The sequence below is a fragment of the Henckelia pumila genome, chromosome 3 (genome assembly GCF_033568475.1).
Source record: "Henckelia pumila isolate YLH828 chromosome 3, ASM3356847v2, whole genome shotgun sequence".
In the NCBI taxonomy this organism is placed as follows: Eukaryota; Viridiplantae; Streptophyta; class Magnoliopsida; order Lamiales; family Gesneriaceae; genus Henckelia; species Henckelia pumila.
Window position 1 is genome coordinate 138,686,590 of NC_133122.1, and position 13,157 is coordinate 138,699,746.

A 13,157-nucleotide genomic window follows, 5' to 3' on the forward strand; every position below is an offset into this window, starting at 1 on the left:
TGACCATGTCAGTCTTCCGCAAAAGTTTATTTTAGCACTTTAAAGTCCTTCATCTTGTTAATTTAGTAAATGTAAATGTAAAGATAATATTCTTTGGTATTGTTTGTGGGCACTTATGTACCAAATTGTTTAACTTTTGGATAGTTTGGAGTGACAATCTCTTTCTTAGGTTTTCGTTATTTTCTTTTCTCGGTCTAGTTTATTTAGTATTGTTGTTTGCATTTGTTATGAAATAAAATTATTAAATATTTATAAAATAAACTATTTATATAAATTGAGATGTCGTTCATACGACGGAGTGAAAAACACGAAAAAAACTCTCCCGAGCTTTTTACTATTATGGATGCCCTTAAATAAGTGGATTCCCTTAAATAAGTGAATGACACATATTCTCAATGTTAGAAACCAAAACCAAAACCAGGATAACTTCAAAATGGTGCATTAAAGCTGATCTGTCCCATCAACTTATTACCTCAAGCTGCATGCATACCTTTGTAACTTTCCGTTTGCCCTCGTAACAATGCAGAAACAATTCCAAATATTCAACATCTTATAAATAATTAAATAACGTATAGATATCTTATGAGCTACATAATGATTAGATTAGTCGAGACCGGTGTAATTTGCTTGAGATACTCTCGTGCAAGAGCCGCAGCCCTCTGTCGGATTTCCGGAGTTTGTTGACAAGGTTCGACAATGAGTGTTTCTAGTGCAACGGCTTGCTTGATGATAATAAATAATAAGCTTAAATCAACTGGAGACCCTATGCATCCTGAGAGAGTCACCTCTTTGAGATGGCTACGTGGTTTAATCGTCGACATTCCCGTTTCATGTAAATCTTTTAAAAGTGCATGATATCCATCATCATAAACTTCAAAACTCATCCACAGAAGCTGCAAATTAAAAGACATACATCAAGATTTTGCAAGTCATCTACATATATATAAAACCAAACTTACCTTTATCTCAAGTTTCTGCAAGCTAGGACATCGCCAATACCGAGGAAAATCATGAAGAAAAGCCCTGCTACCATCCATACAATTAACTTGAAGCTTGAGATGCTTTAGATTATTTAATACCGGTAGGGGTGGCAATATACAATGATTCTGCCAATGGAAGAAACATCATCAATAAAAATAAAAAGTAACACTGATACTATATTGATTATAGTACCACTTACAGAGATTTCTGTTGAGACAACATTAATGTGCAGCAGTTGATCAAGAACGGGAGACGCAATTCCGGGTAAGATGTGGCCAAGTACGTGACGTTGATCGGAAGCATTGAACTCAACAAGCTTTGGGACATTTTGGAGGAAAATTGAATACTCGGGGTGTGAATACCTATGTTGTATTTTATAGCATGTCAAAGAAACAAGGTTGATCATGTCATGAACCTCAATCGACACCAAATTCCTAGAAGAAGAAATCTCCAAGCACTTCAACTTGGAATGTCCAACCAACGACACCTTTTCTAACCTGTAAGAACCCACAATGGACAAGTGTTCCAGAACAGCACAATTCGAAACGAAAAGCTCGACATCTCGATCATCTACATGAAGAGAGCGTAGGGACAATTTTCTGAGTGACTTGAGGCCTGGAAACAACCCTAAGTCGCCACCTTTTCTATTAATCAAAGTCTTACGGGGAAAAGTGTAATAGCCAGGCATAGCTTTGTTGTGATAAATTATGCGTATGTCGATGCTTTCTACTTCTTTTTCCAGCACTAATGGAAGCAACCTCTTAATATTTCCTCCCTTCAGACAGGGTATATGCAACTTGAATTCTTCCAAAAACAGAGGGTCTTTATTTGAAGCAAAGAAATCATAAGTCTCATTCATGTGCTTGGAAAATTCCTTTTCCTGTAATTGTTGAAAATATTTGTCTTTTGATCGTTCGGAGGGATGTAGAGTGGAGTAGGAGAGCCGAGTGATGTAAGTATAGAGGTGGCGCCAACGAGTCGATAGGATGCTGGTGGCGATAGCTTCTCGCCATGTTAATCGAGAGATTATGGCCACAAGAGCATCGTCTGGCAACTGGCTGATCTTGTCCACCTCCCCGTTCTCACTCATTCTGAACAACCAAAGGAAACGAAAGGAACTGAAAAAATCCCTTTACAAAATAGAATATATTTGGACTCTACAAACAAATAAAAAGAAAAGAAATATCACCAAAAAAACTCCTTTGAAAAAATAGTCTTTTTAACAACTTTTTTTTTTTCTCATAAATCAGTAATCATACAGAGAACAAAACTTAATTATTAAACATACTACACCCATGTCCCATGCATATAGATGATGTAAAGATTTGTATCTTGTTATAAATATATTGTTATTATAGATGATTATCTTTATCTAGATAGATTTGAAAGATTTGTTATCAAGATAAATATGTCAAGATAATATTTGTAAATATTTGTATCTTGTAATCTTTTCATATAAATAGGAAGATTTAGTTCAATAATTTACTCATATGAATTCTCTCTCATCTCATAAATTGTCTCTTACTCATCTGTCTTATTTTTCTCGTGATTTATAACAATATATTTATTTATATGAATATGTCACGCACCCATGTTCGTGAAACGGGCCACCCAACCCAATTAAATTACCCATTTGGTTATAATTTGGATCTCAGCCAAATCACCGATATTCTTCAATTCTCACTTTCCTCCAGTTTCTCTACGCGAACAAATCGTGAATCTTCTTTGATTTTACTTTAATTCTCATCGAATCCTATTCAATTTGGGCGAGACAACGTATTCTTCTTTAATTCTGGTGGAATCACAATCCAATTGGGCTGCAGTTTGATCGTCGATGTTTCCTCTCGCCGCCGCCTTCGTCCTCACACTCCTATAGTCGGTTCTCGCCTCCAAGTATGATCTCAAGGTACACCTATGGATTCATTCGCTGAAACCATAATTTTCTATGAGCTCCAAACTGCCACACTTAGAATTTTCTGAGCATTATTTCCACTTAACTCTACCGTTCCACCTGTCACTGCCGATAGACTCGCTATTAATAGCTAACTCACTTGAACTGCAAAAATTCGAGCCCTAACATGCATGTCTCGTATTAAACATATAGGCATTGTTTGGTTTGATGTATTATTAATCTATGCATAACTTATCACAATCAATTTCGCCTTATTTTCGTCATATTATTTATTTATTTATTAATTAATAATTTTACATCAATTAAATCAAATAAATTATAATCTATCCATCAAATCAAATAATGTATTAACTACCACGGTTTTCCAACAAAAATTGGAGAACAACGGTTTTCAATAAAACCGTTGTTAAATGAAAAAAAGACAATGGTTTTTCGAAAAATCGTTGTCCATTGGGTGTTATTGAATCCCAAATTTCTTGTAGTGACTTGGTTTATTTCTGTCAACACTCTTTTCACATTAAAAAAATTATACTTCAATGATCTAGTATGAATACTACCACTCATATAGTAATATAAAAATGAATATCCAATATCATACACAGAGATGCCAACGTATGAATCAGATAGAACTAAAATATCATCTAAAAGATGCTATATTAACTCACTTTAACAGAGAGCGAAATCGAAAATACTACGGCTCCTCACAAACCAGCCCACACAAGAATAATAGCTTCCTTCCAGTCAAGACCATACCAAAATATTGCATAAATGGAAACACTACTCTAACTAAAACAACCCGGGATACTTGAACAACCACATACAGAAGGAATAGATAACCCCAAGAATGTTCTGTGAAAAGAAAAACTATTTTAGCAGGAAAATAAAAAACAAAACAAAAAATACAGCATTCCACATATATAAATAAACGCAGAATGAACGCATAATCCTAACAGCATAAATAAACTTTTAGAGCTCCTACTAACTCCCATTTCATCAACCTTATCAACACATTTCCTTAAAACTTCCAGTTTATGTAAAAGAAATCTCGGAAAAAAGTAGATATGATCATCAATCTGCTTCATTGGAATACCATAGCTCTCCAAGAATTTGACAATGGGAACCAGAGTCTTTTCCAAATTCATTATGTGTGATAAATGTAACGAAAACAAATTAAATCGAAGTGGTTCAAAATCCATTTTCGGGAAGCCTGTTGTGCGCCTGTACCTCAAGAAAACCCACATGAAACTCGAATTAAAGGCTTGAATGGATCTTAAAATCATCCCAACTCAAAGCCAAAAGTAAGATGGAAACCGAACAACAGCTTCTCCCCATAAAATCTCGGCTAAAAGTTACTGGAAAGAGCTAGAGGAATAGGGGCTGGTTCAACTTTGTATTGAGATTTGAATACAGCCTTTAAGTATCCGAAAATGACAGAAATCGATGAAGAAATGCTACAGAAACAGCGCTCAAACAACAGCTCGCTTTTAAAAGAATCGCTTGTTTCTACTCTAAGCTAAGAGAATCACCTGAAAGATGATAGTTCAGTGCACGAAGACATTGGAATGCAACAATCTATTTTTTAAGCTTAAATAAATCACTTATATTATCTTATTCCATTGCACGAAGAGATTGGAACAGAACATATATCTGCCAACATTAACACCGGTAACATTTAATAGAACCAACATCTTAAATGTTAATTTTTTGGTAAGAACACACTTGACCCTTTAGTCACAAACTGATATCAAGCATATTTGTAGAGAAGATGATCCATACTCTTAATCTTAATTCACCTGTCATATGCAAAGCATGCGCGGTAAAGCACATTTGAACCTTTCAGTGATTCAAATATGTGTTCTTGAAAAAACCTCCATACGTTAATTTTAACTCAAGCATCAGATGCAATAACATGCAAAGCTACACAAGCAGCAAGAAAATGAAGTTGAAAGCAAAAGGTTGACACAGGTATATATATAACAAGGGAGAGGAATAGTACCAGTTCACCATTACAATACACTTCAAAAGCCCCTGAACTCTGCAGGAAGGATTAAAGGAAGTTTCCAAGTAGCCAAATGCTTGCCATACTTCCAAATCTATTTGCTCGCATGGAGTAGTACCATTGAGGGGGTGCAGCAAATCCAAGACGAGGGAATATATGCTCTCCAGCCACTATAATTCCAATTGCACCAAATTGAACGACTGGTACAACTTTTCTCAACAACCGTTTCGGTAGAGGAGGCGGGTGATTGGCAAGAACAACGTCCATTCCAGGAAACTGACTTTCCAACATGTTCTTCATTGTCACTGCTGTCCCTCTGAGAAAACAGAAGTACCATAAATGTAACTCTATACTACCATAAAAGCATGTAACATTTACCTTTTGAACTAATAAAAAAAAAGAGCACTTTCTTTTTCTCATAATCAATCAAAAGTTAAAAAAGCATTTTGAATTCACATTCCAAATAATAAACTCAGGCACAATATAGAATGCAAAAAGTGAGAAAAAGCATACTTCTAATCTGCATGCTTGTTTAGGTAGTGTTTGCAACCTCTAAAAATAATTTTTTTTCTTAACAAATTGTTAAGAAGAAGTAAAGAAGCAATTACTTTAGTCATTAGGTGTGCAGGATTGTTCTAAATGTGATACAATCACATTACAGGTAGTAGAATGATTCTGGATTTCTCTCCCTTCTTTTCTCTATGTTCTTCCACAGTTCCCTTCTAATTTTCAATTCCCCTTCTTCAATTCGAAGGAGCAAGCAGAGTGAGTTATCAATCAATGCGGTATTTGACTGAGAAGGAGCATACAATCTATCAAACATTGACTCAATACATTAAAGATGGACAAAACATATTTATTTATTAAAAAAAAAATTAAAAAATTTCAAAAAATCTCCTTGCTGAGGCTCTGTCCAGCCCCCCTATTTACTTTTATAAGAAGCAGTTAATCGTCTTTAACATAACTGCACAAAACTGAGTGTCACCATAAAAATCCTTAACAAATGCACAAAAGCCTCTATTTTCAAAGAAAACATCCCTCACAACAACAAAAGAATCAACAAATTTACAAAAAGCCGAAACTACCCCCTCACCTTCATCGACTGACCATATCCGGCCACCTTCCTACACCCTAACCCTAACTTTCGAATCTGCTGACGACGAAAAATCGATACTTGTCTGAGGTAGTTCACTGTTTTCGTGTCTTTCAGTAATTATTTTAGGTGGATTTACACTTCTAAAAGGCTTAATTGCTTGGACCATTCAAATTTTCCAAGATATGTTATCATTGTGATTTCTCCTCCTGTAAGCTCTAGGCATGCGATCGAGGGAAGCATTTAATGTTTAATTTAATTAAGTTTTGTTCTCTGCTGCTAGATGCCTTGGATGTAAATACATGAAACCAAACCATTTAAATCTTGTGGATTTTCACCACCTTATTCACTACTGCTTGAATATATTTCCACCGTGTGTGTGACCGATTATACATAAACCAAACTTCAATGAATAAATTAATTGAGTGACAAATTCTATTTATAAGGAACTTCATCATTCTTGAGTTGCAACTGGTGTTCTATTTCACAACAATTTTCGTTAGCAAACAATGACAAGCAAAGTTCGTGACGTCTGGAATCAGATATACCTGTTCAGCAACATTAGTACTGAGTTGTGCGAGATTTGCCTGATTCAAACATAAATGGAAAACTTAATAACAGTAGAATTATGGCCAAGCGCTTTTAATCATTAAGCTCTATATCAAGAATAAAAGATGAAAATTTAATTCAAATTCAATAAAGCAATTGAAAAACCAAGAGAAAAATCAAATTAAGACACCCTCGGAGAACTTAGGTGTCCAGTACCATGCATGGGACATGGGTGTAGTATGTGTTGGACACAGCTCTGACGCAGTCAAAATTTGAAAGGAAATTAAAATTGAAAAGCACATTACACACGGAAAGATGCGTGTTCCCACAAACAAATCAATAAAGTTCATATTGATCAAGTAATAAAACAAATACATAGTGACATATTTACAAATGGGAATCGATATCAATATTCTTGAGAAAACAGTAATTAAAAGCCTGCTGTTGATTGGATGTTCTGTCAGAATAATTCGTAGCAAAGCAGTGCAACTAACTTTAGTTTTAAGACAATTTCGATATTCTACATTTCAGTTAGAAAATATTAAAACAAACTGACTAAGTTCTTTTCCAGTTTAACCGAGTCAATAAGTGAGAACAGATGAACTTTCAAGTTTGTACAGTGAAGCCAATCAAGTTTGAATAGTGAAGCCAATCACATCAAATAATTCTCCAAAAAATATGACAGCCTCTTAGAAGATCCAGCCCTTTCAGGGTCAAAGAAACAATCAATTTGAAATCATGAGCGAACTAGTAAAAGGAACACTATATAAAGTTGGCAAATCAGATTTCACAATAAGAAGAATGAAAAATTAACTCAAACACATATTGAATGCATCCCAATAAGCCCCTGTTTCAGTCAAAAGTTGTTCCTATTTTATGCACCCTAATTTTGAATGAGTTCCCTGTTTTAATGCACTAATTTACAAAGAAATACCAGATGATTTGCAGGAATAAAAAGAAGGTGATTTGCAGGAATAAAAAAGAACATTAGGGATACATAGCACAAACCAATTTAAAAATCTGGAACCAAAATAGCTTTCTATTTCTGTTCAAAACTAGAACCAGAACTTGTGGTGATTTAAACTACAAAACAAATAACAAGTTTCGTGACTTAAACTCATCAATGCCTGCAAAATTGTGGTGGACGTGAATCACTCAAATTGGAGGATCACATTGTAAGTAAGATATAGATTGATGCTACACAACTTTACTTTTTTTTTTTTTTGAACAAACCTAAAATCATTACTGGAAGACACGAAAACCGTAAATTACCTCAGACAAGTATCGATTTTTCGTCGTTAGCAGATTCGAAAGTTAGGGTTACGGTGTAGGAAGGTGGGCGGATGGTCGGTCGATGAAAGTGAAAGGGGTAGTTTCGGCGTAAGCCCACTATGTAAATAAATTCAATAATAAATATATTGTTATTACATATAATTATTTTTATTTAGATATATTTGAAAGATTTCTTATCAAAATAAATATATATTTGTAAAGATTTGTATCTTGTAATTTTTTCCTATAAATATAGTATTGAGTTCAATAATAATTTCAAAATATATATTCAAGACAAACTTGATCAAAAGATGATATGCATATCAATTATATGATTATAAATGCGTTGATGTAGTTGATTAATTTTGCCTCCAATCAACTATTAAACCATGGAAATAAATGTGTCATAGTTAGGGACATCTGAAATAGATATTATGTCAAATGATTATGTATTGAAAGTTAATGTTTGTGCGAGAAAAATGCACTACATAAATCTCTTGAAGAGATTGAAAATATGTTGAAAATAAATTAGATCTTATGATCAATTATTTTGAACAATGAAATTTTATGACGCGAAATTCTCATTTGTTATTCTTGTAAAACAATGTTTTCAACATTGAGGAGGAGGAATTAGAAGCTACAAGAATATTTTTGATATCGATCCCAATGAAATATAAAGTGAACATGATGTTCAAAGTTTAAATCTCAAAATACATTATTTGCTCTTGCGTATAAGATCATTTATACTATTTAGCTTCATTATGTTCAATCTGAACAAAGTATATAAGTCGTTTTTAGTGACGAAGAACTTCTTTAAAGAAAATGAGTGAATATCTCAATGTGACAGGAATATTCCTTACTCGTAACCCGGTTGAAGTTAACTTATTTTTTTCAAATAGTTTTTTCAAAAAAATTTCTAGGTGCGCCCAAGATCATACATGCAATGTCATAAAATCAACAAGAATCCAAAGACACTATCATGATCAACAAACATCTATTGTCGTGCAATGGTCAAGCAAACACGAACTTTATCAATTACTTCGCTACACTACACCGGTCTAACTTGCATGCTTAATATGATTCACGATTCAACCAACAGTTTCTCATGTTCAATCAAAAGCAACATTTTCCAAAAACAATTTTTTTTTCACAACTCTATCATCATCGACCAACATTCATCATTCTACTTATTCACATAACAAAAACACAATGAGATGCATGAATACAAACTATATGCAATAAACTAAACCGAATGAATGCAAAACAACAAAACAAACAAAACTAATCTACCCCCCTATACTTATCAAAAGCATTGCCCTCAATGCTCTAGAAACACAAATAGTATGCACAAAAAAAGAACAATTGCAAGACGAACAACAAAAACAGAATGAAACAGAAAACTGAAACTCCCTTGGTTAATTCACTGGCATCTCCATCGTTCTCTTCCTCTTCACACTCTAGCAGCGGCATCTTTTGAGGTGACAGTAGCAGACTGGGTGAATCGACATTCACGGCAAACTGGCATGGAAAAAAAAATAAAACAAAGAGAAAAATAAAACTAAACAAAAATAAACTAAAAAACAAGGTAAGAACACTGGGTTGCCTCCCAGTCAGCGCTAAATTTATAGTCTATAGCCCGACTATAATCCTCTCTTGAGTGGCGACATTCAAGGTGGTTTATCCACCATCTTAGAAAATCTCAGATCAATCCTACAACTACATGCTTCACCTTTATAGAGATTTTGCAAGGGACAAATTCCTTCGGAGAGCTGAACCTGCTGCCATTCCCCAACATCATGAATCACATCAATAAAATTGATTGCATAGCAATATTTTAAATTTGAGTTATCGCTAGCCAACTTAAACGTATGGAACACAACTTGCTCATCATTCAATCTCAACACTAACTCTCCCTTTTCAACATCCACTAAGGCCCTACTAGCAGCAAGAAACGGGCGCCCTAGAATCAGAGGAACCTCACAATTTTCATCTATGTTAAGAATAGCAAAATCTACAGGATAAATAAATTTGTCTATCTTGACTAAAATATTTTTCACGACTCCTCTTGGGTATTTAATAGATCCATCAACAAATTTAAGAGAAATATTTACTGGTTCAATGTTGCATATACCAAATTTCTTAACAAGTGCATGAGGCATCAAATTTATGCTCGATCCTAAGTCACACAAAACATTATCAACTGATAAAATTCCAATTTGGCAAGGTATAGAAAAACTCTCTGGATCTTGAGATTTGGTTGGAAGCTTATTTTTCAGCATCGCTGAGCATTCCTCATTAATTGTGACTTGCGTTATATCATTCAAATTCTTCTTGTTTTTCAGCAAGTCCTTCAGAAATCTAGCATAATTTGGCATCTGGGCTAATGTATTTGCAAAAGGTATGTTAATATATAGTTTCTTGAAAATTTCAAGAAATTTTTTAAATTGATGATCAAAAAATAACTGCTTAGCTCATTGAGGAAAAGGTAAAGTATAAATATCAACATCATCATGAACCTCAAATTTTGAAGTCTTACATTTCTTACCTGCCGTGGAGGAATTTTTAGCACACGCATCCTTCTTGGAATCTGAATGTTTCGGCCCATCCTTAATATTTTCTTCGTCCCTCTGTTGCTCAAGTTTTTCAGATTGTGCTCGAGTCACGACCATGATAGCATTCACGCCTCTGGGATTTGGTTCAGTGTTACTCGGCAAAGCTCCAGTAGGACGAGTAGATAGTTGGGTTGCTATTTGAGCCATCTGAGTCTCCAAATTCTGCAGCATAGTTTCTTGATTCTGTAGTCGAGCTTCTGTACCAGCCACGTATCATTATCTCCTCAAAGCTCGGCTTCTGCACCTCTTGCTTAGGTTGATTCTGCCAGTTCTGATTGTAGGTGTTGTTGTATGAGTTGTATGGTTGTCGTCCTTGATTTCCTGCAAAATTAGCCGCTTCAACTTCAAACAACTATTGTTCTTCTTGCAGATTCCCTTGTACTTGATTCACTGGCGTTGTTTTCATAAGTACCACTTGGTGTGTCAGAGTGTCAATCTTTGCATCCAGGTCCATTAAAGCATCGACCTCTAGAACCCCAGCCTTCTTCTCTGTCTTCACATCCAGCCACCCAATATTACTCTCTGCCATATTACCAATTATTTCCCAAGCCTCTGCTGGTGTCTTATTGAATATACTTCCACTGGCTGCAGCATCCAACATAGAACGCACAGATGTATCGACTCCATTATAGAATGTCTGCGTCTGCTGGCTCTGAGTGAGATTATGTTGAGGATACATCCTCAAAATCTTCTTGAATCTAGTCCATGCTGCATGTAAGGACTCTCCCTCCTTTTTCTTGTAAGAAATAATGTCAGAAAATAACTTCGCCATCTTCGTAGGCGGAAAATACTTGTTCAAAAAAGTTAGAACAAGTTGGGTACATGTAGTGATGGAACCCGCATGCAGATCATCTAGTCACTCCATAGCATCTCCTTGTAGAGAGAATGAGAATAACCGCAGTCGCACTACATCAGATGTTACCACATTAAACTTAAACGTGTTGCACATCGACAGAAAATGCTCCAGATGAGCGTAGGGGTCTTCCATAGATGTGCCCCCAAAACGTGCCTGAAGCTGGATCATCTGAATGATTGAAGGCTTCAGCTCAAAACTGTTCGCCTCTACAGCAGGACGAACTATGCTTGATCCATAAACAGCCACAGGTGGGCGAATTATATCCAGAACCGTGCGATTGTCCGCCATCTCTTCTTCTGACTCTGAATCGAGTTCCAGATTAATAGCTCTTCTAGCTTTCCGAATTCTACTCAGTGTGCGCTCGATCTCCAAGTCAAGTGGTAGAAGATATTTTGAGCGTCTATTGCTATGCATGCACAAGCAGAAAATACCTGAAAATCAAAGAAAAAGAAAAATTCAGAATTTAAAAATTAAAAAAAAAATTCTAGTTTCAAGTGAAATAAAAAAATCTGATATCAAACAGTCCCCGACAACTGCGCCAAAAACTTGACCGCTCAAATCGGTGTGAATAAATTCTACTGGCAAGTGTACCAGGTCAAGCTATAGATAATGAATAGAATCAGATGTCGAACCCACAGAGACTGTATAATTATGAGTACCAAAAATATATTTATTCATACTTGATCTAGACTAATTAACAAGAGTGATGGAAATTCAGATTTTTAAACTATAAAACTTAAATTAAAAATAAGATTCAACTTATTAAGAACGCAGCAGAGATTTTTGGATTAAATTCAATGGATAAAAATCTCGATCAAGGACTCACATAGGTACCAGACAAATTATGTAACAAGTATTCGATTCAAGACTCAGATTTAATCTTAATTCACGGGAATTCTCCTAATTTGTTCAAAGGACTATTTCTAGAACAATCAAACCTATTCAAATATTGACGGATTAATCTTTCGTAATTCTAATCAAATTTTAATGCATGACGAACGGTGAAAATTCAGTTTACACCCAAACCGCACATTGAAATCGAATTCTATTTCTAGTCGGTTTTACAATATGTTGATTATCAAAGTGATCAAAATCAAAACCTCATCTGTCGACTTGAAATCGATTAACATGCAAGCAAATAACTGGCCAGATCATTCCAAAACAAATATAAATTCGATATTCAATAAAATAAAATCAAGTCTGAAAATTCTCAAATAAACATCCAAGTTTCTACATAAATTGTCTGGCCCAATCACGTGGCCTTGATCGAAAGAGATAAACTACTCAAAGTTTAACATAATTCATAACCAAGAGTTTTTAATCCAAAACATCAACTAGAAATCAAAAATAAAAAGAAAAGAAGAAAGGTAGAATCAGAGATGATGTTGAGCCGCCTCTTCGCCATCAAAAGTGTTGTGTAACCCTCAATCTGATGAATGAGTTCGTATTTATATGCCCAAGGGTATTCAAAAGATAGCATCCAATCCGAGCAAGAGTTTCTATTTTTAAAAAGACTGCATTAAAAAGTTTGCACGCTCCGCTCGCTCGAGCGAGCATGACTCTGTTCCGGAGGATTTCTGGGCTCGCTTCTCTCGCTCGAGCGAGCATCTTTCTGTCTCAGAGGATTTTTCGCACGTCTCGCTTGCTCGAGCGAGTGGATTTTTCTGCTCTGCGCAATGTTTTTTAAAAATTCATATCCAGAGTTCTAGCCATCGGATCGAGCTGAAATTTGGATAGCAGCTTTAAAATATCTTGAACTTTATGCTGAACGGTGAAAATTAGATTTGGATCTCTATAAAATTAAAATTGAATTTTTGACCAAGGCTTCTCCGTAATTCATTCTTCAAAAATCTATTTTCCTACAAAATTAACCCAGAGAGTGA

At 35.1% G+C, this 13,157-nt stretch overlaps 1 protein-coding gene across 10 annotated transcripts; it reads right to left on the reverse strand.

Annotated features, from left to right (window-relative positions):
* Positions 1-440: 440 nt before the first annotated feature.
* Positions 441-7,919, reverse strand: LOC140887788 (putative F-box/FBD/LRR-repeat protein At3g49040). Of its 10 annotated transcripts, none has more exons than XM_073295274.1 (7): positions 7,807-7,919; positions 6,534-6,572; positions 4,890-5,208; positions 1,479-2,072; positions 1,181-1,343; positions 960-1,106; positions 441-893 (listed from the first exon to the last, which is right to left on the reverse strand). In XM_073295274.1, exons 4-7 carry the CDS (start codon positions 2,069-2,071, stop codon positions 588-590), a joined length of 1,209 nt encoding a protein of 402 aa, XP_073151375.1. In that variant the 5' UTR covers position 2,072; positions 4,890-5,208; positions 6,534-6,572; positions 7,807-7,919; the 3' UTR covers positions 441-587. The 10 variants fall into 10 exon arrangements, 9 of the variants coding, with proteins under 9 accessions (XP_073151375.1, XP_073151370.1, XP_073151369.1 ...); XM_073295269.1 differs by adding an exon at positions 5,501-5,633 and having other exon boundaries at positions 1,181-2,072; XM_073295268.1 differs by lacking the exon at positions 7,807-7,919 and adding exons at positions 5,501-5,633; positions 7,543-7,800 and having other exon boundaries at positions 1,181-2,072.
* Between the last annotated feature and the right edge of the window lie 5,238 nt (positions 7,920-13,157).

Coding starts and splice junctions, on each gene's coding strand:
- LOC140887788 (XM_073295265.1), bottom strand. CDS start 2,071: ATGAGTGAGAACGGGGAGGTGGACAAGATCAGCCAGTTGCCAGACGAT. Junction 1,107..1,180: donor TTGTCTCAACAGAAATCTCT/GTAAGTGGTACT, acceptor TTCCATTGGCAG/AATCATTGTATATTGCCACC. Junction 894..959: donor TGCAGAAACTTGAGATAAAG/GTAAGTTTGGTT, acceptor TTTAATTTGCAG/CTTCTGTGGATGAGTTTTGA.